Source organism: Ranitomeya imitator, chromosome 8, assembly GCF_032444005.1.
Source record: "Ranitomeya imitator isolate aRanImi1 chromosome 8, aRanImi1.pri, whole genome shotgun sequence".
NCBI lineage: Eukaryota > Metazoa > Chordata > Amphibia > Anura > Dendrobatidae > Ranitomeya > Ranitomeya imitator.
This window is the reverse complement of record NC_091289.1, coordinates 202,712,830-202,740,466: the sequence shown is the minus strand read 5'-3', so window position 1 is coordinate 202,740,466 and position 27,637 is coordinate 202,712,830. Positions and strand designations below refer to the sequence as shown.

General features: G+C 47.7%; 1 protein-coding gene across 3 annotated transcripts in view; it reads left to right on the top strand.

Annotated features, from left to right (window-relative positions):
- CCDC24 (coiled-coil domain containing 24) overlaps nt 1-27,637 on the top strand; it is a 117,203-nt gene that overhangs the window by 67,218 nt on the left and 22,348 nt on the right. For all 3 annotated transcript variants that reach the window (XM_069735858.1, XM_069735857.1, XM_069735856.1), the window contains exons 4-5: nt 6,824-6,964; nt 7,139-7,243. In XM_069735858.1, the coding sequence (XP_069591959.1) occupies nt 6,824-6,964; nt 7,139-7,243 (246 nt within the window). The remainder of the gene's footprint in view (nt 1-6,823; nt 6,965-7,138; nt 7,244-27,637) is intronic.

The window sequence follows — 27,637 nt, the reverse complement described above, 5'->3', positions numbered from 1 at the left end:
CTGATTGGTCGAGGCCTGGCGGCCTCGACCAATCAGAGAGGCAGGATTTCCAGGACAGACAGAAAGACAGACAGACAGACAGACGGAAAAACCCTTAGACAATTATATATATAGATACATGGCTGTAGCTATAGGGACAGTATATACAGTTATACAGGACTGTAGCTATGGGGAGAGTGTATATGTATATATATATATATATATATATATATTATATACATGGCTGTAGCTATAGGGAAGGTATATATAGTTATATACAGGCCTGTAGCTATAGGGAGGGTATATAGTTATATACAGGGCTGTTTCTACAGGGAGGCATATATAGTTATATACAGGGCTGTAGCTCTAGGGAAGGTATATACAGTTATATACAGGACTGTAGTTATTGGGAGGTTATATATAGTTATTGTCACGATTCACATCGTGACTGTCAACAGTATGTCACGATCCGGGTGACCTTTAGCCAGCCCAAGGCTATCACACGTGCAGGGGGCTTATGTTAGTTATCCCTCCACTGCTCCAATGTGATGAAAACACAAACAAGGCTATTGACCTCTCAATTTACCGCAGGGGCTTATTTTAGGTATCCCACAGCTCTGCAATGTAACACGAACTGCAGGGATTTAGATATGTCCCGCTTTACAGTTCCGCTTGAAAACTTGCAGCTCTCTGGCGCCCCCTTACCCTCAGGTCAGATTAGGTACTGCACCTAGGGTAATTAGTCGCCAGAATGGCTGCCTGCTATGTACTGGCTATTGGGCACGCTGCAGCGAGGGCGATATAACTACTCCCACTCAGGCAGGAACAATAATTATCAATGCTGCCATCGCTACAATGACTCCCAAAAGCTCAGGACAAGGTATGCCGTCACAAGCTTCGATTAACGGGTCTGAAGCTAACCCAAAACAGTAGCGTAATTCCCTTCAGAAGACTTAGGGTACATTTTAGAGCAGGAGAACAAAGCTAGTATTTAAAATATTTTACTCCATAAAGATCAGGCAGTGTTTATAAAAGGTATATAAAGGTGTTGCAATATGAGACAAAGTATGTATGTACAAAGCAATTATAAAATAACATGGATTAAAGGGACTCTGTCACCTGAATTTGGAGGGAACAATCTTCAGCCATGGAGGCGGGGTATTTGGGTGTTTGATTCACCCTTTCCTTACCCGCTGGCTGCATGCTGGCTGCAATATTGGATTGAAGTTCATTCTCTGTCCTCCGTAGTACATGCCTGCACAAGGTGTAATCTTGCCTTGCGCAGGCGTGTACTACGGAGGACAGAGAATGAACTTCAATCCAATATTGCAGCCAGCATGCAGCCAGCGGGTAAGGAAAGGGTGAATCAAACACCCAAAAACCCCGCCTCCATGGCTGAAGATTGTTCCCTCCAAATTCAGGTGACAGTGTCCCTTTAAAGAAGAAAGATAAAACTCACATGTGCTCAGATCATCTCAGGCAACCATGCTGATTGGCGGAGCCCCAAATGTCCCAGTTCATGAGATAAGACCTGCTGTAACAGCTCCTCAGGCAAAACTGAAGGCTGGGTTAAGTGCAGTCACTTATACCTGCAGCCTTGTGACATCACAAAAGGGTTGAGTTAACATCGCCCTCCCCTCTCCTCAGCTGTGCAGTTTTTTCCAACAATTCTTATAACTCTCGTATCTTCGCTGGAGAATCTGGCAGAGTCATAACACACACCTCATCCATCTTGTATTAAAATTAGCTCTCTATTGATACCAAATTCATCCTAGTTGTTCCACATGGTCCCGGAGAAATCCGTACTTTTTACTTGTTGTGTTTAGCTGCTCGCACTTACAGTGTTGACAGATCTACTGATGGAAGTTAGCAATATATACTGGTGGCCCAATATCTTACTATAATAGAACAAAGAACCTCCTGTCTTTTGAGACAGATCAGACCAGTTTCAGCTGGAGGGAGATTTGTGCAGCTACAAGCGCAATAAAAATTCTTGTGGGGGCCATGAGAGATTTGGGATCCACATACACACATCTCTGCCAGCAGAAACACAGAGAGAAGGGGGGGGGGGTCAGAGCTCACAATGATGTGCTAACAGGGACAACTAAAAATCATATTATACATTATCATCACAGTTATATACAGGGCTGTAGCTATAGGGAGGGCATATATAGTTATATACAGGGATGTAGCTATAGGGAGGGTATATTATTATTATTTATTTATACAGCACCAATAATTCCATGGTGCTGTACATGAGAAGGGGTCACATGCAAATTACAAATATCACATACAGTAAACTAACTAACAATGACGGACTGATACAGAGGGGCGAGGACCCTGCCCTTGGGGGCTTACATTCTACAGGATTATGAGGAAGGAGATAGTAGGACCAGGGTTTCAGTAGCTCCGATGGTGTTGAGGTGGCCATGTGGTTATTACAGGTTGTAAGCTTTTTTGAAGTGATGGGTTTTCAGGTTTCTTTTGAAGTATCCAAATGTGGATAACCGGACGTGTTGGGGCACAGAATTCCAGAGGATGGGGGATATTCGGGAGAAGTCTTCGAGGCAATTAGGTGAGGAGCGAATAAGCGTGGAGGAGAGAAGGAGGTCTTGGGAGGACCGGAGATTACGTGAGGGAAGATCAATAGTTTGGAAATATATGGAGGAGAAAGGTTATGGATGGCTTTGTAGGTCAGTGTTAGTAGTTTACGTTGGATACGCTGGGAAATTGGAAGCCAGTGAAGGGATTTGCAAAGAGGGGAAGCAGGAGTGTAGCGAGGAGAGAGATTAATTAGTCGGGCAGCAGAGTTAAGGATGGACTGGAGGGGTGTGAGAGTGATAGAAGGTAGGCCACAGAGGAGGATGTTGCTGTAGTCGAGGGGAGAGATGATGAGGGCATGCACAAGTATTTTGGTAGCGTGAGGGTTGAGGAAAGGACGGATATTAGAAATATTTTTGAGCTGGAGGCGACAGGAGATGGTGAGAGCGTGGATGTGCGGTTTGAAGGACCGGGCAGAGTCAAGGGTTACTCCGAGGCAGTGGATTTCGGGGACAGAGGAAAGTGTGATTTAATTTATTTTGATAGATAGATCAGGTAGGAAAGATATGCAAGGTGGAGGAAAGATAATTAGTTCAGATTTGTCCACGTTGAGCTTGAGGAAGCGAGAGGAGAAGAAGGAGGATATGGCTGATAAACACTCTGGGATTCTGGAGAGCAGAGAGGTGACGTCTGGGCCAGAGAGGTAGATCTGAGTGTCATCAGCATATAGATGGTACTGGAAGCCATAGGACTTTATGATTTGTCCCAGGCCAAGTGTATAGATTGAGTAGAGTAAGGGTCCTAGGACAAAGCCTTGAGGGACTCCAACAGAGAGGGGGCGAAATGAAGAGGTAGTGTGGGAGTAGGAAACGCTAAATGTGCGGTTGGTAAGGTATGAGGAGATCCAAGATAGGGCGAGGTCTTTGACACCAAAGGCAGAGAGGATCTGTAGTAGGATGTAGTGGTCAACTGTATTGAAGGCAGAGGACAGGTCTAGGAGGAGGAGTATAGAGAATTGTCTGTTAGCTTTGGCTGTAAGTAGGTCGTTAGTAATTTTGGTCAGGGGTGTCTTAGTGGAATGGTGGGGGCGGAAGCCAGATTGTAGATTGTCAAAGAGAGAGTTAAGGTACCGTCACACATAACGATATCGTTAACGATATCGTTGCTTTTTGTGACGTAGCAACGATATCGTTAACAAAATCATTATGTGTGACAACGACCAACGATCAGGCCCCTGCTGGGAGATCGTTGGTCGCTGGGGAAAGTCCAGCACTTTATTTTGTCGCTGGATCTCCTGCTGACATCGCTGAATCGGCGTGTGTGACGCCGATTCAGCGATGTCTTCACTGGTAACCAGGGTAAACATCGGGTTACTAAGCGCAGGGCCGCACTTAGTAACCCGATGTTTACCCTGGTTACCGTTGTAAATGTAAAAAAACAAACACTACATACTTACATTCCCGGTGTCTGGTCATGTCCCTCGCCGTCAGCTTCCCGCACTGACTGGTGAGCGCCGGCCAGCCGTAAAGCACAGCACAGCGGTGACGTCACCGCTGTACTTTACGGCCGGCGCTCAGTCAGTGCGGGAAGCTGAAGGGGAGGGACATGACCAGACACCGGGAATGTAAGTATGTAGTGTTTGTTTTTTTACATTTACAACGGTAACCAGGGTAAACATCGGGTTACTAAGCGCGGCCCTGCGCTTAGTAACCCGATGTTTACCCTGGTTACCCGGGGACTTCGGGATCGTTGGTCGCTGGAGAGCTGTCTGTGTGACAGCTCTCCAGCGACAAAACAGCGACGCTGCAGCGATCGACATCGTTGTCGGTATCGCTGCAGCGTCGCTTAGTGTGACGGTACCTTAAGATGCAAAGTGAGAGGAAAGTTCAGCATGGATGTGCTGCTCAAGGCATTTGGAAGCAAATGGGAGCAAAAATATGGGGTGATAGCTGGACATAGCGCTCAGGTTAAGGGATGGCTTTTTGAGGATAGGTGTGATTGTGGCATGTTTGAAAGCAGAAAGGAAGGTACCAGAAGTTAGTGAAAGGTTGAAGAGATGGGTTAGGGATGGGATTAGTGTTGTGGTGAGGTTGGTGAGGAGATGGGATGGGGTCAAGCGCACAAGTGGTGAGGTGTGATTTGGAGAGAAGATGAGCAAGCTCCCCTTCAGTGATTTTGGAGAGGGAAGTTATGGGGTTTGGGCATTGGTCTGGTATACAAAGGGGTTGTGGTGGTCGGACAACAAAGATTTGCCTTGTTTGGTCTATCTTATTTTTGATGTGTGTGGCAAAGTCCTCCGCAGAGATTAGGGAATTTAGAGGGGGCAGTGCGGGGCAGAGGAGGGAGTTAAGTGTCGAACAACTGTTTGGGGTTGTGGGATAAGGAAGATACGAGGGTTGTGAAGTCGCCTGTTTAGCAGAGGTGAGAGCTGATTTGAATGCGAGTGTTGCTTGTTTGAGTGCAGTGAAATCATCTTGCGAATGTGTTTTCTTCCAATGCCGTTCTGCAATTCTGGATACTTGCCGAAGCTTTTAGTGATGTTATTGTGCCAGGGTTGTCTATTGATTTGTCGCACTCTGCTATGGATGACAGGGGCGACCGAGTCGGGGGCTGATGCAAGAGTGGCATTGTAGAAACTATGGCAGGGTTTGTGTCGTGGAGTGAAGATGTGGAGGACAGTGGTAGGATAGAGTCAGTGGGTAGGTGTCAGGGTGTGCGAAGTTTCTGCGTGGGTGCGCATGTTGTTGGACATGGGTGACAGGTGAGGAGGACAGGGATGAGAAAGTGAGTAGGTGGTCAGAGGGAGAGGGGAGGTTGTGAAGCTAGATAGAGAGCAGAGACGGGTGAAGACCAGGTCTAGTGTATGTCCGTCTGTGGGTGGCTGAGGAGGACCACTGGGTAAGTCGAAAAGATGAAGTATGGGACAGGAGTTTGGAGGCTGCTGACTGGTGGGTGTCAATGGGGATGTTGAAGTCACCCATAATGATGGTCGAAATGTCAGCAGACAGAAAGTGAAGAAGCCATGTGGAGAATTGGTCAATAAAGGCAGTGGTCAGGCCTGATGGTCAATATATGATGGCCATTTTGAGGTTGTAGGGGGAGTAGATGCGGACAGAGTGGACTGCAAAAGAGGGGAGGATGAGGGAGGGATTGGGTTAAAAGTACAGTTGGAAGAAAGGAGAAGACCCACTCCTCCACCATGTCTGCTGCCAGGGCGAGGAGTGTGGGTGAAGTGGAGGCCACCGTAACATAGTGCAGCAGGGGAGGCGGTGTCAGCCATGTTTCGGTGATGCCCAGAAAGGAAAGATTACGAGAGGTAAAGAGGTTGTGAATCACGTATAGTTTATTGCAGACGGAGTGAGCATTTCAGAGTGATCCAGAGAGAGGGAGCAAGGTGGTGGGCGTCAAGGGCACTGGTTTGAAGTGGGCGAGATTTCGGATGTATATATTGGGTTGGAAGAGATAGGAGGGGTTGATAATGGGAGGTATGAGTTGTGGGGGTCCAGGATTTGGAGATATGTTGCCAGCAGTGAGGAGAAGCAGAGGGAGGAAGAGCAGGTGGGAGAAGTAGAGTGGGCGGCTTGTTTTGTGTTTTATTAGGACAGATTTGAGGTTGAGGAGCAGGTCAGTGGAGGAGGTCAGGTGGGGGCAAGATGGAAGGAGAGATTATTACTTGGTTAGAGGGTGCTGGGGTTTGGGGATAGCGAAGGAGAGTGAGGAGTAATGGAGCCAAATCTGTTAGAGCATAAGTCAGCATGATGAGTAAGTGTGGAGGAAGAGAAAGAAGTTTAGTGCCGTACATTTAATAACAGTGGATTGTCGTAACTTCTGTTCACTTCTGGCTCATTTCAGCTTCATCCTTTTAGAGCCATCCTGATAGAGACAGACCATGGTCAAAACAGACCCGTGTCTCTGAATTTATAGCCAGCTACGTGCACATGGAATAGGCCAGGTGTGATCAGGACGGAGGGCAGCAGGGAGACTGGTCACAGACACAGGAGGGGAGAATAAGAAGTCAGAAGGGAAAATGCAAAAGGAAATAGTCGGACCCAAATGGACAGATAAAGTCAACTGCGTGTTGGCATCAAGGACTTAAGGTGAGAAAACACGCAGTGGAAAAAAAATAGAAAAAATCCAGTATGATATAGTTCTATACAGGGCTGTTGCTATAGGGAGGTATATAGTTATACCTACAGTTGTATACAGGAGCTAAGGGGAGCCACAGATGGCCCTAATGTATATGGTATATGTCACCCTCAGGCTTTTTCTCCTTCTTACGGTCACATTTGTGTCTTTGTGCCAGGGACGAGCTTCAGGCGCTCGGTAGATACAGCCCCAAGGTGCTGGCCTTTGTGATGGGATCTGAGTGGCCGCAGAGTAGGGCGAGATCCGTGGCCGGTGACCTGAGTTGGCCGCCATCAGCGAGCAGAGCCGTGAACGAGCGGTGAGTATGGAAACATGGCGGCATGACGGATCCTAAGTATACGATGGATCCTGGGAACATGGGGAGTCGCGGGCAACGAGGGATCCGGTGGCGGGTGGCTGTTGTAGATTCCGGAAGGTTCTTTCTTCCTTGTGGTTTCCATGTTGCTCACAGTCCGGCGTTTTTCCATCACAGTCCCGGCTCCGCTCTCTCCACCGGCTCCACCATAGAGGATGACCTGGAGGAACTCCGGGACAAGCTGCAAATCTCTCACATTGATGAAGTCATCCTTCACCTCAGGTGAGTACTACAACTCCCAGCATTGCATCATCATCAGGAGTTGTACTGGATACACACACGAACATCACTGGGACTAATATTATGTGTCTATGTGTGATGACAAGCATCGGAAACTGCAGTATATGCACGGTACACCGAGGGTATATACTGTACACTGAGGGTATATACTGTATACTGATATATATATACTGTGCACTGAGGGTATATACTGTGCACTGAGGGTATATACTGTACACTGAGGGTATATATACTGTACACCGAGGGTATATACTGTGCACTGAGGGTATATACTGTATACTGATATATATATACTGTGCACTGAGGGTATATACTGTGCACTGAGGGTATATATATATATATATATATATATATACTGTACACTGAGGGTATATATACTGTACACCGAGGGTATATACTGTACACTGAGGGTATATACTGTATACTGATATATATATACTGTGCACTGAGGGTATATACTGTGCACTGAGGGTATATATATATATATATATATATATATATATACTGTACACTGAGGGTATATATACTGTACACCGAGGGTATATACTGTATATATATATATATATATACTGTACACCGAGGGTATATACTGTACACTGAGGGTATATACTGTATACTGATATATATATACTGTGCACTGAGGGTATATACTGTGCACTGAGGGTATATATATATATATACTGTACACTGAGGGTATATATACTGTACACCGAGGGTATATACTGTATATATATATATATATACTGTACACCGAGGGTATATACTGTGCACTGATATATATATACTGTGCACTGAGGGTATATACTGTGCACTGAGGGTATATACTGTATACTGATATATATATACTGTGCACTGAGGGTATATACTGTGCACTGAGGGTATATATATATATATATATATATATATATATATATATATATATACTGTACACTGAGGGTATATATACTGTACACCGAGGGTATATACTGTGCACTGAGGGTATATACTGTATACTGATATATATATATACTGTGCACTGAGGGTATATACTGTACACTGAGGGTATATACTGTATACTGAGGGTATATACTGTGCACTGAGGGTATATACTGTATACTGATATATATATACTGTGCACTGAGGGTATATATACTGTACACCGAGGGTATATACTGTGCACTGAGGGTATATACTGTACACTGAGGGTATATACTGTATACTGATATATATATATACTGTGCACTGAGGGTATATACTGTGCACTGAGGGTATATATATATATATATATACTGTACACTGAGGGTATATATTCAGGAGGAGTAGCGATCTGGTATAAAGAGGAGCTCCACCAGTACATCAAACCGGTGAAGAAAGGAGGCAGCCACATATGGATCAGAATCAGCAGCTCCATCCTCACCTGTCAGTCTGATGTCCACCTCTGTGCCACCTATATACCACCGCCAGAGTCCCCCTACTTCAATCCAGACTGCTTCGAAATCTTACAAAGAGAAGCCGCCCATTATCAGGCCCTGGGCAAAGTTCTCATCTTTGGAGACCTCAATGCAAGAACAGGGAGAGAGAGAGACTTCCTGACCACGGATGGAAACATCTACATACTTGGAGCAGAGAATGACGGCCAAGACCCTGTACACACTGAGAGAAACAGCTATGACAGTACAGTCAACAAAAGTGGCAGAAAGCTCCTGAACGTATGTAAAAGTTTAGGACTTCATATCCTTAATGGACGATGCAAGGGTGACTCCTTAGGAAGGTATACACTAAACTCCCATGTAGGGAGGAGTGTAGTTGATTACGCCATTACAGACATGAACCTGGCAGATGTCAGCGCCTTCATAGTCACCCCACAAACGCACCTGTCAGACCACAGCCAACTTCTTCTGTACATGAAATCTACAGAGAAACCATCCACTCAGAAGCCACAGCAGAGCGGCCTCTTCACCCGGCCTCCATCCTATAAATGGTCCAAAATATCGGCACTAAGATATAAAGAAGCTTCCAGAAGACCTGAAATACAGCGGATGCTCCACCACTTCTACAACCTTGAGTACATGCCAAACCCAGAGGGAGTGAACCAAGCAGCAAAGGACCTCAACAATATATTCTACGCAATGGCCAGACTGTCCGACCTTAAAAAAGTCGACTACAAGAGACCAAAAGAAACACAGGTCAATGGCTGGTTTGACAGAGAATGTAAAGCTGTACGGAAGACCCTGAGAACAGCCTCCAACAAGAAACACAGAGACCCCAACCACCTGGGTCTGAGGGAAGCCTATGACTCCATACAAAAGCAGTACAAAACCATCCTCAGGAGGAAGAAGCAGAGTTACATCTCTACGAAGCTCAATCAACTCCAAGACGCCCTCCAAGACCACTCCTTCTGGGAACTATGGAACCACATGGACACCAAAGACAAGAAAAACAACAACCATATCCAAAATGGCAACCTCTGGCTCCAATACTTCAGAGACCTCTATAAAGACATTCCAAAGGAAGGACTAAGCCAAGAACAGGAAAACATAATGGCGAAACTAAAAGCAATGGAGGAAAAAATCAAAAACTTCCAAAACCCGGTGGATACACCTATAACACTACAGGAAGTAACCGAGAGACTCTCCTCCATAAGAAGTAGAAAAGCCGGTGGCCTAGATGGAATCCTACCAGAAATGCTGAAGTACAGCCCACCAGAAATACAGGCTGCAATGGTTAAACTCTTCAATATTGTACTGAGTGCCGGCTACTTCCCTCGTACCTGGAACCAAGGCCTCATCACACCCATCCACAAGAGTGGGGACAGGTATGACCCAGCCAACTACAGAGGCATATGCGTCAGCAGCAACCTGGGAAAACTGTTCAACAGTATCCTGAACAAGAGGATCCTCACCTTCCTCACCGAGCACAACGTCCTCAGCAAGAGCCAAGCAGGGTTCATGCCGAACCACCGCACCACTGACCACATCTATACTCTGCACAGCCTCATTCAGAGACACATCTACAATACAAAGAATGGGAAGATATACGCCTGCTTTGTGGACTTTAAAAAGGCCTTTGATTCAGTGTGGCACCCGGGCTTATTCCTGAAACTGCTGGAGAGTGGAATAGGAGGAAAGACCTACGATGTCATCAAAAGCTCCTACACCGAGAGCAGCTGCAGCGTGAGTGTGAGCGGCAAAAGAACGGCTTTTTTCCAGCAGAGCCGCGGAGTAAGACAAGGCTGCAGCCTAAGCCCAACGCTCTTCAACATCTACATCAACGAGCTGGCTACCGCCCTGGAATCCTCCTCAGCACCAGGACTCACCCTCCACGACGCTCAGGTGAAATTCCTGCTGTATGCAGATGACCTGCTGCTGCTGTCACCAACCGAGAAAGGCCTCCAGGACAACCTGAAAATCCTAGAGAAATTCAGCTCCACCTGGGCCCTACCGGTCAACCTAAAGAAAACCAACACCATGGTGTTCCAGAGGAGAAAGAGAAGATCAGACCAACACCCATCATTTATCCTCAACAACTGCGACCTCACAGGAACGGACAAATATACCTACCTGGGCCTAGAGATTCACCGGTCAGGGAACTTCAAACAAGCCATAGAGACCCTGAAAGACAAGGCCTGCAAAACCTTCTATGCCATCCGAAGGACACTCTACCATCTGAAGCCACCAGTGAGGGTCTGGCTAAAAATCTTCGACTCCATCATCGCCCCAATCCTCCTGTATGGCAGCGAAGTCTGGGGTCCTCACACCTACCCAGACTGGTCAAAGTGGGACTCCAGTCCAACAGAAATATTCCACCTGGAATTCTGCAAGCACCTTCTCCAGGTCCATCGGAGCACCTCCAACAGTGCTTGTCGGGCCGAGCTGGGCAGATTCCCTCTACACCTGACAGTTCTAAAGAGGGCGCTGTCATTCCGGGCTCACCTGCATAGGAGCAATCCAAGCTCCCATCACCATAAAGCCCTGATACATGAAGGTGAAACAGAAAAACCAGAACCCCCGGAACAGCCCAGCCAAACCCAACCGGAGCAGAACACCAATCACAACAACCTGACAAAAGCCGGAATTAGGAAGATGGCAGATGAAGGCCAGGAGAGGTATGTCAGTGACTGGAAGAATGATATCATCAGCTCACAGAAACTGACCATGTACCGGAGCCTACAGAGAGACTACAGACTGGCGCCATATCTGGAGAAACTCCCGGACCCCAGAGACCGCCAGATCCTGAGCCGATATAGACTCAGTGCCCACAGTCTGGCCATCGAATGTGGCCGACACAGGCAGAGCTACAAGCCCAGGGAGGAAAGACTGTGCCAACACTGTGACCAGGAGGCCATAGAGGACGAAACCCACTTCCTGCTACACTGCTCCAAATACTCAGCAGTGAGGGACACTCACTTCAGGAGACTCTCACATCTCTTCCCAGACTTCATCACCATGAAGGAGGAAGAGAAAACATATATCTTGCTGGGAGAAGAAGAGAGAGCGGTGGAGATAGCAGCTCGGTATGTGAGCGAATGTCATAGACTGCGAGAAAGAACTATGATGCCATGGACTATAGCCCCCAACCTGGACCTGCCCCATCCACCTCCCCTATGCCATGGACTATAGCCCCCACAATGGACCTGCCCCATCCACCTCCCCTATGCCATGGACTATAGCCCCCAACCTGAACCTGCCCCATCCACCTCCCCTATGCCATGGACTATAGCCCCCAACCTGGATCTGCCCCATCCACCTCCCCTATGCCATGGACTATAGCCCGCACCCTGGACCTGCCCCATCCACCTCCCCTATGCCATGGACTATAACCCCCACAATGGATCTGCCCCATCCACCTCCCCTATGCCATGGACTATAGCCCCTACCCTGGATCTGCCCCATCCACCTCCCCTATGCCATGGACTATAGCCCCAACCTGGATCTGCCCCATCCACCTCCCCCCACAGCTCCTACCCAACATCCCCTCAGTCCCTATCCCTATTGCCTCTATACACTTGCTTTGGCAAAACTGATGTGTATTTGGTCCTGCCAATAAAGCTTCTTTGAATCTTGAATCTACACTGTACACTGAGGGTATATACTGTACACCGAGGGTATATACTGTACACTGAGGGTATATACTGTATACTGATATATATATACTGTGCACTGAGGGTATATACTGTATACTGATATATATATATACTGTACACTGAGGGTATATACTGTGCACTGAGGGTATATACTGTACACTGAGGGTATATACTGTATACTGATATATATATATACTGTGCACTGAGGGTATATACTGTGCACTGAGGGTATATATATATATATATATATATATATATACTGTACACTGAGGGTATATACTGTACACTGATATATATATATATATATATATACTGTGCACTGAGGGTATATACTGTACACTGAGGGTATATACTGTATACTGATATATATATACTGTGCACTGAGGGTATATACTGTATACTGATATATATATATACTGTACACTGAGGGTATATACTGTACACTGAGGGTATACACTGTACACTGAGGGTATATACTGTGCACTGAGGGTATATACTGTACACTGAGGGTATATACTGTATACTGATATATATATACTGTGCACTGAGGGTATATACTGTGCACTGAGGGTATATATATATATATATATATACTGTACACTGAGGGTATATATACTGTACACCGAGGGTATATACTGTGCACTGAGGGTATATACTGTATACTGAGGATATATATATATATATATATATACTGAGGATATATATATATATATATATATATATATATATATATATATATATATATATATATATATATATATATATATATATACTGTGCACTGAGGGTATATACTGTATACTGATATATATATACTGTACACTGAGGGTATATACTGTATACTGATATATATATACTGTACACTGAGGGTATATACTGTATACTGATATATATATATATATATATATACTGTACACTGAGGGTATATACTGTGCACTGAGGGTATATACTGTGCACTGAGGGTATATACTGTATACTGATATATATACTGTGCACTGAGGATATATATACTGTACACTGAGGGTATACACTGTACACTGAGGGTATATACTGTATACTGAGGGTATATACTGTACACTGAGGGTATATACTGTATACTGAGGGTATATACTGTACACTGAGGGTATATACTGTATACTGAGGGTATATACTGTACACTGAGGGTATATACTGTACACTGAGGGTATATATACTGTACACCGAGGGTATATACTGTACACTGAGGGTATATATACTGTACACCGAGGGTATATACTGTACACTGAGGGTATATACTGTATACTGATATATATATACTGTGCACTGAGGGTATACACTGTATACTGATATATATATATATACTGTGCACTGAGGGTATATACTGTACACTGATATATATACTGTGCACTGAGGATATATATACTGTACACTGAGGGTATACACTGTACACTGAGGGTATATACTGTACACTGAGGGTATATACTGTACACTGAGGGAATATACTGTATACTGAGGGTATATACTGTACACTGAGGGTATATACTGTACACTGAGGGTATATATTGTATACTGAGGGTATATACTGTATACTGAGGGTATATACTGTACACTGAGGGTATATACTGTACACTGAGGGTATATACTGTATACTGAGGGTATACACTGTACACTGAGGGTATATACTGTACACTGAGGGTATATACTGTACACTGAGGGTATATACTGTATACTGAGGGTATATACTGTATACTGAGGGTATATACTGTACACTGAGGGTATATACTGTACACTGAGGGTATATACTGTATACTGAGGGTATACACTGTACACTGAGGGTATATACTGTACACTGAGGGTATATACTGTACACTGAGGGTATATACTGTACACTGAGGGTATATACTGTATACTGAGGGTATACACTGTACACTGAGGGTATATACTGTACACTGAGGGTATATACTGTATACTGATATATATATATATACTGTACACTGAGGGTATATACTGTATACTGAGGGTATACACTGTACACTGAGGGTGTATACTGTACACTGAGGGTATATACTGTATACTGAGGGTATACACTGTAGATTGAGGGTATATACTGTACACTGAGGGTATACACTGTACACTGAGGGTATATACTGTACACTGAGGGTATACACTGTAGATTGAGGGTATATACTGTACACTGATATATATATACTGTACACTGAGGGTATACACCGTGCACTAAGGGTGTACACTGAGGGTATACACTGTACACTGAGGGTATATACTGTATACTGAGGGTATATACTGTACACTGAGGGTATATACTGTACACTGAGGGTATATATACTGTACACCGAGGGTATATACTGTACACTGAGGGTATATACTGTATACTGATATATATATACTGTGCACTGAGGGTATACACTGTATACTGATATATATATATATACTGTGCACTGAGGGTATATACTGTACACTGATATATATACTGTGCACTGAGGATATATATACTGTACACTGAGGGTATACACTGTACACTGAGGGTATATACTGTACACTGAGGGTATATACTGTACACTGAGGGTATATACTGTATACTGAGGGTATATACTGTACACTGAGGGTATATACTGTACACTGAGGGTATATACTGTATACTGAGGGTATATACTGTACACTGAGGGTATATACTGTACACTGAGGGTATATACTGTACACTGAGGGTATATACTGTATACTGAGGGTATATACTGTACACTGAGGGTATATACTGTACACTGAGGGTATACACTGTACACTGAGGGTATATACTGTACACTGAGGGTATATACTGTATACTGAGGGTATATACTGTACACTGAGGGTATATACTGTATACTGAGGGTATACACTGTACACTGAGGGTATATACTGTACACTGAGGGTATATACTGTACACTGAGGGTATATACTGTACACTGAGGGTATACACTGTACACTGAGGGTATATACTGTACACTGAGGGTATATACTGTACACTGAGGGTATATACTGTACACTGAGGGTATACAAGATTCAAGATTCAAAGAAGCTTTATTGGCAGGACCAAATACACATCAGTTTTGCCAAAGCAAGTGTATAGAGGCAATAGGGATAGGGACTGAGGGGATGTTGGGTAGGAGCTGTGGGGGGAGGTGGATGGGGCAGATCCAGGTTGGGGGCTATAGTCCATGGCATAGGGGAGGTGGATGGGGCAGATCCAGGTTGGGGGCTATAGTCCATGGCATAGGGGAGGTGGATGGGGCAGGTTCAGGTTGGGGGCTATAGTCCATGGCATAGGGGAGGTGGATGGGGCAGGTCCATTGTGGGGGCTATAGTCCATGGCATAGGGGAGGTGGATGGGGCAGATCCAGGTTGGGGGCTATAGTCCATGGCATAGGGGAGGTGGATGGGGCAGGTCCATTGTGGGGGCTATAGTCCATGGCATAGGGGAGGTGGATGGGGCAGATCCAGGTTGGGGGCTATAGTCCATGGCATAGGGGAGGTGGATGGGGCAGATCCAGGTTGGGGGCTATAGTCCATGGCATAGGGGAGGTGGATGGGGCAGATCCAGGTTGGGGGCTATAGTCCATGGCATAGGGGAGGTGGATGGGGCAGATCCAGGTTGGGGGCTATAGTCCATGGCATAGGGGAGGTGGATGGGGCAGATCCAGGGTGGGGGTTATAGTCCATGGCATAGGGGAGGTGGATGGGGCAGGTCCATTGTGGGGGCTATAGTCCATGGCATAGGGGAGGTGGATGGGGCAGATCCAGGGTGGGGGCTATAGTCCATGGCATAGGGGAGGTGGATGGGGCAGATCCAGGGTGGGGGCTATAGTCCATGGCATAGGGGAGGTGGATGGGGCAGATCCAGGTTGGGGGCTATAGTCCATGGCATAGGGGAGGTGGATGGGGGCAGATCCAGGGTGGGGGCTATAGTCCATGGCATAGGGGAGGTGGATGGGGCAGATCCATTGTGGGGGCTATAGTCCATGGCATAGGGGAGGTGGATGGGGCAGATCCAGGTTGGGGGCTATAGTCCATGGCATAGGGGAGGTGGATGGGGCAGGTCTAGGTTGGGGGCTATAGTCCATGGCATAGGGGAGGTGAATGGGGCAGATCCATTGTGGGGGCTATAGTCCATGGCATAGGGGAGGTGGATGGGGCAGGTTCAGGTTGGGGGCTATAGTCCGTGGCATAGGGGAGGTGGATGGGGCAGATCCAGGTTGGGGGCTATAGTCCGTGGCATAGGGGAGGTGGATGGGGCAGATCCAGGTTGGGGGCTATAGTCCATGGCATAGGGGAGGTGGATGGGGCAGGTCCAGGTTGGGGGCTATAGTCCATGGCATAGGGGAGGTGGATGGGGCAGGTCCATTGTGGGGGCTATAGTCCATGGCATAGGGGAGGTGGATGGGGCAGATCCAGGTTGGGGGCTATAGTCCATGGCATAGGGGAGGTGGATGGGGCAGATCCAGGGTGGGGGCTATAGTCCATGGCATAGGGGAGGTGGATGGGGCAGGTCCAGGTTGGGGGCTATAGTCCATGGCATAGGGGAGGTGGATGGGGCAGATCCATTGTGGGGGCTATAGTCCATGGCATAGGGGAGGTGGATGGGGCAGGTCCATTGTGGGGGCTATAGTCCATGACATAGGGGAGGTGGATGGGGCAGGTCCAGGTTGGGGGCTATAGTCCATGGCATCATAGTTCTTTCTCGCAGTCTATGACATTCGCTCACATACCGCGCTGCTATCTCCACCGCTCTCTCTTCTTCTCCCAGCAAGATATATGTTTTCTCTTCCTCCTTCATGGTGATGAAGTCTGGGAAGAGATGTGAGAGTCTCCTGAAGTGAGTGTCCCTCACTGCTGAGTATTTGGAGCAGTGTAGCAGGAAGTGGGTTTCGTCCTCTATGGCCTCCTGGTCACAGTGTTGGCACAGTCTTTCCTCCCTGGGCTTGTAGCTCTGCCTGTGTCGGCCACATTCGATGGCCAGACTGTGGGCACTGAGTCTATATCGGCTCAGGATCTGGCGGTCTCTGGGGTCCGGGAGTTTCTCCAGATAGGGGGCCAGTCTGTAGTCTCTCTGTAGGCTCCGGTACATGGTCAGTTTCTGTGAGCTGATGATATCATTCTTCCAGTCACTGACATACCTCTCCTGGCCTTCGTCTGCCATCTTCCTAATTCCGGCTTTTGTCAGGTTGTTGTGATTGGTGTTCTGCTCCGGTTGGGTTTGGCTGGGCTGTTCCGGGGGTTCTGGTTTTTCTGTTTCACCTTCATGTATCAGGGCTTTATGGTGATGGGAGCTTGGATTGCTCCTATGCAGGTGAGCCCGGAATGACAGCGCCCTCTTTAGAACTGTCAGGTGTAGAGGGAATCTGCCCAGCTCGGCCCGACAAGCACTGTTGGAGGTGCTCCGATTCAAGATTCAAAGAAGCTTTATTGGCAGGACCAAATACACATCAGTTTTGCCAAAGCAAGTGTATAGAGGCAATAGGGATAGGGACTGAGGGGATGTTGGGTATACACTGTACACTGTACACTGAGGGTATATACTGTACACTGAGGGTATATACTGTATACTGAGGGTATACACTGTACACTGAGGGTATATACTGTACACTGAGGGTATATACTGTATACTGAGGGTATACACTGTAGATTGAGGGTATATACTGTACACTGAGGGTATACACTGTACACTGAGGGTATATACTGTACACTGAGGGTATACACTGTAGATTGAGGGTATATACTGTACACTGATATATATATACTGTACACTGAGGGTATACACTGTGCACTGAGGGTGTACACTGAGGGTATACACTGTACACTGAGGGTATATACTGTACACTGAGGGTATACACTCTACACTGAGGGTATACACTGTACACTGAGGGTATATACTGTACACTGATTATATATATATATATATATATACTGTACACTGAGGGTATACACCGTGCACTGAGGGTGTACACTGAGGGTATATATTGTACACTGAGGGTATATACTGTACACTGATATATATATACTGTACACTGAGGGTATACACCGTGCACTAAGGGTGTACACTGAGGGTATATACTGTACACTGATATATATATACTGTACACTGAGGGTATACACTGTACACTGAGGGTATATACTGTATACTGAGGATATATATATATATATATATATATATCTACTATATAATTGTCTAAGGGTCACTTCCGTCTGTCTGTCTGTCCTTCTGTCCTTCCGTCTGTCTGTCACGGTTATTCATTCGCTGATTGGTCTCGCCAGCTGCCTGTCATGGCTGCCGCGACCAATCAGCAACGCGCACAGTCCGGAAGAAAATGGCCGCTCCTTACTCCCCGCACTCACTGCGCGGCGCCCGCTCCATACTCCCCTCCAGTCTGCCCTCACACAGGGTTAATGGCAGCGGTAACGGACCGCGTTTTGCCGTGGTGTAATGCAGTCCGTTACCGCTGCTATTAACCCTGTGTGACCAAGTTTTTTACTATTGACGCAGCCTATGCAGCGCCAATAGTAAAAACATCGAATGTTAAAAATAATTTTAAAAAAAAAATGATTATTTACTCACCTACGCCGCCTTTCCCGCTCCTCGCGATGCAACCGGCACGTTCCGGCCGCACGGATGGTCTGGCAGAAGGACCTGCCATGATGTTACGGTCATGTGACCGCTACACGGTCTTGTGACCGCGACGTCATGACAGGTCCTGCACCACAAGGACCTGCCGTGAAGTCACGGTCACGTGACCGCGACGTCAGCACACCCTGGGACCGGTAGATGCCGCCTGCACCCCACACAGGCGACAGTGCTACAACGTGCCTGCGGAAGGTGAGTATAGGTTTATTTTTTTAACCTGTGTCATATGTGGCTGGGCAATATACTACATGGGCTGTGCAATATGCTACGTGGCTCTGTGCTGTATACTACGTCACTGGGCAATATACTACGTGGCTGGGCAATATTCTGCGTGGCTGGGCAATATACTACGTGGCTGGGCAATATACTACGTGGCTGGGCAATATGCTACGTGGCTCTGTGCTGTATACTGCGTCACTGGGCAATATACTATGTGACTGGGCAATATACTACGTGGCTGGGCAATATACTGCGTGGCTGGGCAATATACTGCGTGGCTGGGCAATATACTACGTGACTGGGCAATATACTACGTGGCTCTGTGCTGTATACTACGTGACTGGGCAATATACTACGTGGCTGGGCAATATACTACGTGACTGGGCAATATACTATGTGGCTGGGCAATATACTACGTGGCTGGGCAATATACTACGTGACTGGGCAATATACTACGTGGCTCTGTGCTGTATACTACGTCACTGGGCAATATACTACGTCACTGGGCAATATACTACGTGGCTGGGTAATATACTACGTGGCTGGGTAATATACTACGTGGCTGGGCAATATACTACGTGACTGAGCAATCTACTACATGGCTGGGCAATATACTACGTGACTGGGCAATATACTACGTCACTGGGCAATATACTACGTGGCTCTGTGCTGTATACTACGTCACTGGGCAATATACTACGTCACTGGGCAATATACTACGTGGCTGGGTAATATACTACGTGGCTGGGTAATATACTACGTGGCTGGGCAATATACTACGTGACTGAGCAATCTACTACATGGCTGGGCAATATACTACGTGACTGGGCAATATACTACGTGACTGGGCAATATACTACGTGGCTGGGCAATATACTACGTCACTGGGCAATATACTACGTGACTGGGCAATATACTACATGGCTGGACAATATACTACGTGACTGGGCAATATACTGCGTGGCTGGGCAATATACTACGTGGCTGGGCAATATGCTACGTGGCTCTGTGCTGTATACTACGTCACTGGGCAATATACTATGTGACTGGGCAATATACTACGTGGCTGGGCAATATACTACGTGACTGGGCAATATACTACGTGGCTCTGTGCTGTATACTACGTCACTGGGCAATATACTACGTCACTGGGCAATATACTACGTGGCTGGGTAATATACTACGTGGCTGGGCAATATACTACGTCACTGGGCAATATACTACGTGACTGGGCAATATACTACATGGCTGGACAATATACTACGTGACTGGGCAATATACTACGTGGCTGGGCAATATACTACATGGCTGGACAATATACTACATGGCTGGGTAATATACTACGTGGCTGGGCAATATACTACGTCACTGGGCAATATACTACGTGACTGGGCAATATACTACATGGCTGGACAATATACTACGTGACTGGGCAATATACTACGTGACTGGGCAATATACTACATGGCTGGACAATATACTACGTGACTGGGCAATATACTACGTGGCTGGGCAATATGCTACGTGGCTCTGTGCTGTATACTACGTCACTGGGCAATATACTATGTGACTGGGCAATATACTACGTGGCTCTGTGCTGTATACTACGTCACTGGGCAATATACTACGTCACTGGGCAATATACTACGTCACTGGGCAATATACTACGTGACTGGGCATTATACTATGTGGCTGGGCAATATACTACGTGGCTGGGCAATATACTACGTGGCTGGGCAATATACTACGTGGCTGGGCAATATACTACGTCACTGGGCAATATACTACGTCACTGGGCAATATACTACGTGGCTGGGCAATATACTACGTGGCTGGGCAATATACTACGTGACTGAGCAATCTACTACATGGCTGGGCAATATACTACGTGACTGGGCAATATACTACGTGACTGGGCTATATACTACGTGGCTGGGCAATATACTACGTCACTGGGCAATATACTACATGGCTGGGCAATATACTACGTGACTGGGCAATATACTGCGTGGCTGGGCAATATACTACGTGGCTGGGCAATATGCTACGTGGCTCTGTGCTGTATACTACGTCACTGGGCAATATACTACGTGACTGGGCAATATACTACGTGGCTGGGCAATATACTACGTCACTGGGCAATATACTATGTGGCTGGGCAATATACTACGTGGCTGGGCAATATACTGCGTGGCTGGGCAATATACTACGTGACTGGGCAATATACTACGTGACTGGGCAATATACTACGTGACTGGGCAATATACTACGTGGCTGGGCAATATACTACGTGACTGGGCAATATACTACGTGGCTGGGCAATATACTACGTGACTGAGCAATCTACTACGTGGCTGGGCAATATACTACGTGACTGGGCAATATACTACGTGACTGGGCAATATGCTACGTGGATCTGTGCTGTATACTACATCTCTGGGCAATATACTATGTTGCTGGGCAATATACTACGTGGCTGGGCAATATACTACGTGGCTGGGCAATATACTACGTGGCTGGGCAATATACTGCGTTGCTGGGCAATATACTACGTGGCTGGGCAATATACTACGTGGCTGGGCAATATACTATGTGGCTGGGCAATATACTACGTGACTGGGCAATATACTGCGTGGCTGGGCAATATACTACGTGGCTGGGCAATATACTACGTGGCTAGGCAATATACTACGTGGCTGGGCAATATACTACGTGACTGGGCAATATACTACGTGGCTGGGCAATATACTGCGTGACTGGGCAATATACTACGTGGCTGGGCAATATACTGCGTGGCTGGGCAATATACTACGTGACTGGGCAATATACTACGTGGCTGGGCAATATACTACGTTACTGGGCAATATACTACGTGGCTGGGCACTATACTACGTGACTGGGCAATATACTGCGTGGCTGGGCAATATACTACGTGGCTGGGCAATATACTGCGTGGCTGGGCAATATACTACGTGGCTGGGCAATATACTATGTGGCTGGGCAATATACTACGTGACTGGGCAATATACTGCGTGGCTGGGCAATATACTACGTGGCTGGGCAATATACTACATGGCTAGGCAATATACTACGTGGCTGGGCAATATACTGCGTGACTGGGCAATATACTACGTGGCTGGGCAATATACTACGTTACTGGGCAATATACTACGTGACTAGGCAATATACTACGTGGCTGGGCAATATACTACGTGACTGGGCAATATACTACGTGACTGGGCAATATACTACGTGGCTGGGCAATATACTACGTTACTGGGCAATATACTACGTGACTAGGCAATATACTACGTGGCTGGGCAATATACTACGTGACTGGGCAATATACTACGTGACTGGGCAATATACTACGTGGCTGGGGAATATGCTACATGGCTGGGCAATATACTGCGTGACTGGGCAATATACTACGTGGCTGGGCAATATACTACGTGGCTGGGCAATATACTGCGTGGCTGGGCAATATACTACGTGACTGGGCAATATACTACGTGGCTGGGCAATATACTACGTGACTGGGCAATATACTACGTGGCTGAGCAATCTACTACGTGGCTGGGCAATATACTACGTGACTGGGCATGGCTGGGCAATATACTACGTGGCTGGGCAATATACTGCGTGGCTGGGCAATATACTGCGTGGCTGGGCAATATACTACTTGACTGGGCAATATACCACGTGACTGGGCATGGCTGGGCAATATACTACGTGACTGGGCAATATACTACGTGGCTCGGCATGGCTGGACAATATACTACGTGACTGGGCAATATACTACGTGGCTGGGCAATATACTACGTGACTGGACAATATACTATGTGACTGGGCAATATACTACGTGGACATGCATATTCTAGAATACCCGATGCGTTAGAATCGGGCAACCATCTAGCATATATATATATACTAGCTATTGAACCCGTTCTACGCCCGGGTGGCGAGCATTTATATTGGTATATGGTCTCCATCCTGTCATGTGCTGCTCCCATCCTGCGTCTCCATCCTGTCATGTGCTGCTCCATCCTGCATCCCCATCCTCTCATGTGCTGCTCCCATCCTGCGTCCCCATCCTGTCATGTGCTGCTCCATCCTGTGTCCCCATCCTGTCATGTGCTGCTCCGTCCTGTGTCCCCATCCTGTCATGTGCTGCTCCCATCCTGCGTCCCCATCCTGTCATGTGCTGCTCCATCCTGCGTCCCCATCCTGTCATGTGCTGCTCCATCCTGCGTCCCCATCCTGTCATGTGCTGCTCCATCCTGCGTCCCCATCCTGTCATGTGCTGCTCCATCCTGCGCCCCCATCCTGTCATGTGCTGCTCCATCCTGCGTCCCCATCCTGTCATGTGCTGCTCCATCCTGCGTCCCCATCCTGTCATGTGCTGCTCCATCCTGCGTCCCCATCCTGTCATGTGCTGCTCCATCCTGCACCTCCATTCTGTCATGTGCTGCTCCCATCCTGCGTCCCCATCCTGTCATGTGCTGCTCCATCCTGCGTCCCCATCCTGTCATGTGCTGCTCCATCCTGCGTCCCCATCCTGTCATGTGCTGCTCCGTCCTGTGTCCCCATCCTGTCATGTGCTGCTCCATCCTGCGTCCCCATCCTGTCATGTGCTGCTCCATCCTGTGTCCCCATCCTGTCATGTGCTGCTCCGTCCTGTGTCCCCATCCTGTCATGTGCTGCTCCCATCCTGCGTCCCCATCCTGTCATGTGCTGCTCCCATCCTGCGTCCCCATCCTGTCATGTGCTGCTCCATCCTGCGTCCCCATCCTGTCATGTGCTGCTCCATCCTGTGTCCCCATCCTGTCATGTGCTGCTCCCATCCTGTGTCCCCATCCTGTCATGTGCTGCTCCATCCTGTGTCCCCATCCTGTCATGTGCTGCTCCGTCCTGTGTCCCCATCCTGTCATGTGCTGCTCCCATCCTGCGTCCCCATCCTGTCATGTGCTGCTCCGTCCTGTGTCCCCATCCTGTCATGTGCTGCTCCGTCCTGTGTCCTCATCCTGTCATGTGCTGCTCCCATCCTGCGTCCCCATCCTGTCATGTGCTGCTCCATCCTGTGTCCCCATCCTGTCATGTGCTGCTCCCATCCTGCGTCCCCATCCTGTCATGTGCTGCTCCGTCCTGTGTCCCCATCCTGTCATGTGCTGCTCCCATCCTGCGTCCCCATCCTGTCATGTGCTGCTCCGTCCTGCGTCCCCATCCTGTCATGTGCTGCTCCATCCTGCGTCCCCATCCTGTCATGTGCTGCTCCATCCTGTGTCCCCATCCTGTCATGTGCTGCTCCATCCTGCGTCCCCATCCTGTCATGTGCTGCTCCATCCTGTGTCCCCATCCTGTCATGTGCTGCTCCGTCCTGTGTCCTCATCCTGTCATGTGCTGCTCCCATCCTGCGTCCCCATCCTGTCATGTGCTGCTCCATCCTGCGTCCCCATCCTGTCATGTGCTGCTCCATCCTGCGTCCCCATCCTGTCATGTGCTGCTCCGTCCTGCGTCCCCATCCTGTCATGTGCTCCTCCCATCCTGCGCCCCCGTTCTGTCATGTGTGGATCCTGTGCACACGCTACCTGATTCCTTTCTGCCGCCATTTTCTTGGTCCTCCTGCTGCCGGGATCGGCGTCTGCGCAGTCCGCGCTTTCCGGCGCCATTTTCTTGAAGACACACTGCAGTGTGTCCTGGGGATTCAGCAGGTCCTGTGTAGCTTCCACCGTGGTAATTATGTCTTGAGGTTTTCTTCTACTAGCCACATAATATCTGCCAATTAATGAATGTGTTGTTTGGTGGTAGCTTTCTACCTGGCATATGGGTATTTCTGTATAGCACTTTAGCGATATTATAAGTCTAGCCCACTTAACCCTAATCAGGCCCACTTAACCTATTGACCTGATTGTGTGATATTTACGTATATAGCACTCAGCAGTTTGGTCTGTAGTTTGAGCTCTTCATACACTATCTCCACTGCCATTAGGCTATTGACCGCTTTAGCTACTTTCACACTAGCAGGGAATCTCCCCGTCGCAATGCGTCGGGCAGAGATTCCGACGCTAGCGTTTGACGCACTGCACAACGGGTGCAGCGAATGCATTTCTCCGGTGCATCCGCTGCCCCATTGTGAGGTGCGGGGAGGTGGGAGCGGACCTTGTAACGTTTTTTGCTCCCGACGGTCCGCCACAACATGGCGCAACCGTCGCACGACGGTTGCGACGTGTGGCAAAGCGTCGCAATGCGTCGCTAATGTTAATCTATGGGGCAAAAACGCATCCTGCAAACAACTTTGCAGGATGCGTTTTTTTGCCATAAACGACGCATTGCGACGTCTGTCAAAAAACGCCAGTGTGTTTCGCCTATAACTGTTGTTTTTAGGCGTAAGGTGGGGCTCACATGTGACCTGTTTTCTATTGTGATCGGAGGTACTTATTAATATTGGTCTGTGTACCATTGTTGGATTTTAACAATTTTGTATGAATAAAATCTACTAGTTTTTGAACTTTACATTCTTGTGGCCTGTCTAATTTATTCGGTAGGCTCTAGTGTGGTTATTATTATTTATATAGCACCATTGATTCCATGGTGCTGTACACGAGAAGGGGTTACATACAAATTAGAGACATCACTTACAGTAAACTAACAATGACGGACAGGTACAGAGGGGCGACGACCCTGTGCTCGGGGGCTTACACTCTGCAGGATTATGGGGAAGGAGACAGTAGGTCCGATGGTGATGAGGTGGCCGTGTGGTCTTTACAGGCTGTAGCTTTCTTGAAGAGACGGGTTTTCAGGTTTCTTTTGAAGGATCCGACTGTGGTTGATAGTTGGACGTGTTGGGGCACATAATTCCAGATGATGGGGGATATTTGGGAGAAATCTTGGAGGCGGTTGGGTGAGGAGCGAATAAGTGTGGAGAGAAGGAGGTCTTGGGAGGACCGGAGATCACGTGATGAAGATATTGAGAGATTAGTTCGGAAATATACGGAGGAGAAGGTTATGGATGGCTTTGTAGGTCAGGTGTTAGTAGTGTAAACTGCATACGCTGGGAAATTGGGAGCCAGTGAAGGGATTTGCAAAGAGGGGAAGCAGAAGTGTAGCGTGGAGGGAGATTAGTCGGGCAGCAGAGTTAAGGCCCCTTCACACTAAGCGACGCTGCAGCGATACCGACAACGATCCGGATCGCTGCAGCGTCGCTGTTTGGTCGCTGGAGAGCTGTCACACAGACCGCTCTCCAGCGACCAACGATGCCGGTAACCAGGGTAAACATCGGGTAACTAAGCGCAGGGCCGCGCTTAGTAACCCGATGTTTACCCTGGATACCATGCTAAAAGTAAAAAAAACCAAACAGTACATACTTACCTACCGCCGTCTGTCCTCCAGCGCTGTGCTCTGCACTCCTCCTGTACTGTCTGTGAGCCGGAAAGCAGAGCGGTGACGTCACCGCTCTGCTTTCCGGCTCACAGCCAGTACAGGAGGAGAGCAGAGAAGCAGAGCACAGCGCTGGAGGACAGACAGCGGTAGGTAAGTATGTAGTGTTTGTTTTTTTTAACTTTTAGCATGGTATCCAGGGTAAACATCGGGTTACTAAGCGCGGCCCTGCGCTTAGTTACCCGATGTTTACCCTGGTTACCAGTGAAGACATCGCTGGATCGGTGTCACACACGCCGATTCAGCGATGTCAGCAGGAGTCCAGCGACCAAATAAAGTTCTGGACTTTATTCAGCGACCAACGATCTCCCAGCAGGGGCCTGATCGTTGGTCGCTGTCACACAGAACGATTTCATTAACGATATCGTTTCTACGTCACAAATAGCAACGATATCGTTAACGATATCGTTATGTGTGAAGATACCTTTAAGGATGGACTGGAGGGGTGCGAGAGTGTTAGTAGGGAGGCTACAGAGGAGGATGTTACAGTAGTCGAGGCGGGAGATGATTAGGGCATGCACGAGCATTTTATTAGTGTGCAGGTTGAGGAAAGGACAGGTCCTGAAAATGTTTATGAGCTGGAGGCGACAGGAGGTGGCGAGAGCTTGGATGTGCAGTTTGAAGGGCAGAACAGAGTCAAGGGTTACTCCGAGGCAGCGGATTTCCAGGACAGGGGAAAGTGTGATTTCATTTATTGTGATAGATAGATCCGGTAAGGAAGATATGCGAGATGGAGGAAAGATAATTAGTTCAGATTTGTCCACATTGAGCTTGAGGAAGCGAGAGGAGAAGAAGGATATGGCTGATAGACACTCTGGGATTCTGGAGAGCAGAGAGGTGACGTCTGGGCCAGAGAGGTGGATCTGAGTGTCATCAGCATACACATTAGATGGTACTGGAATCCATGGGACTTTGAGTTGTCCCAGGCCAAGGCTATAGATTGAGAAGAGAGGAGTTTTTAGGACAGAGCCTTGAGCAACACCCCCAGAGAGGGTGGGATGAGGAGGTAGT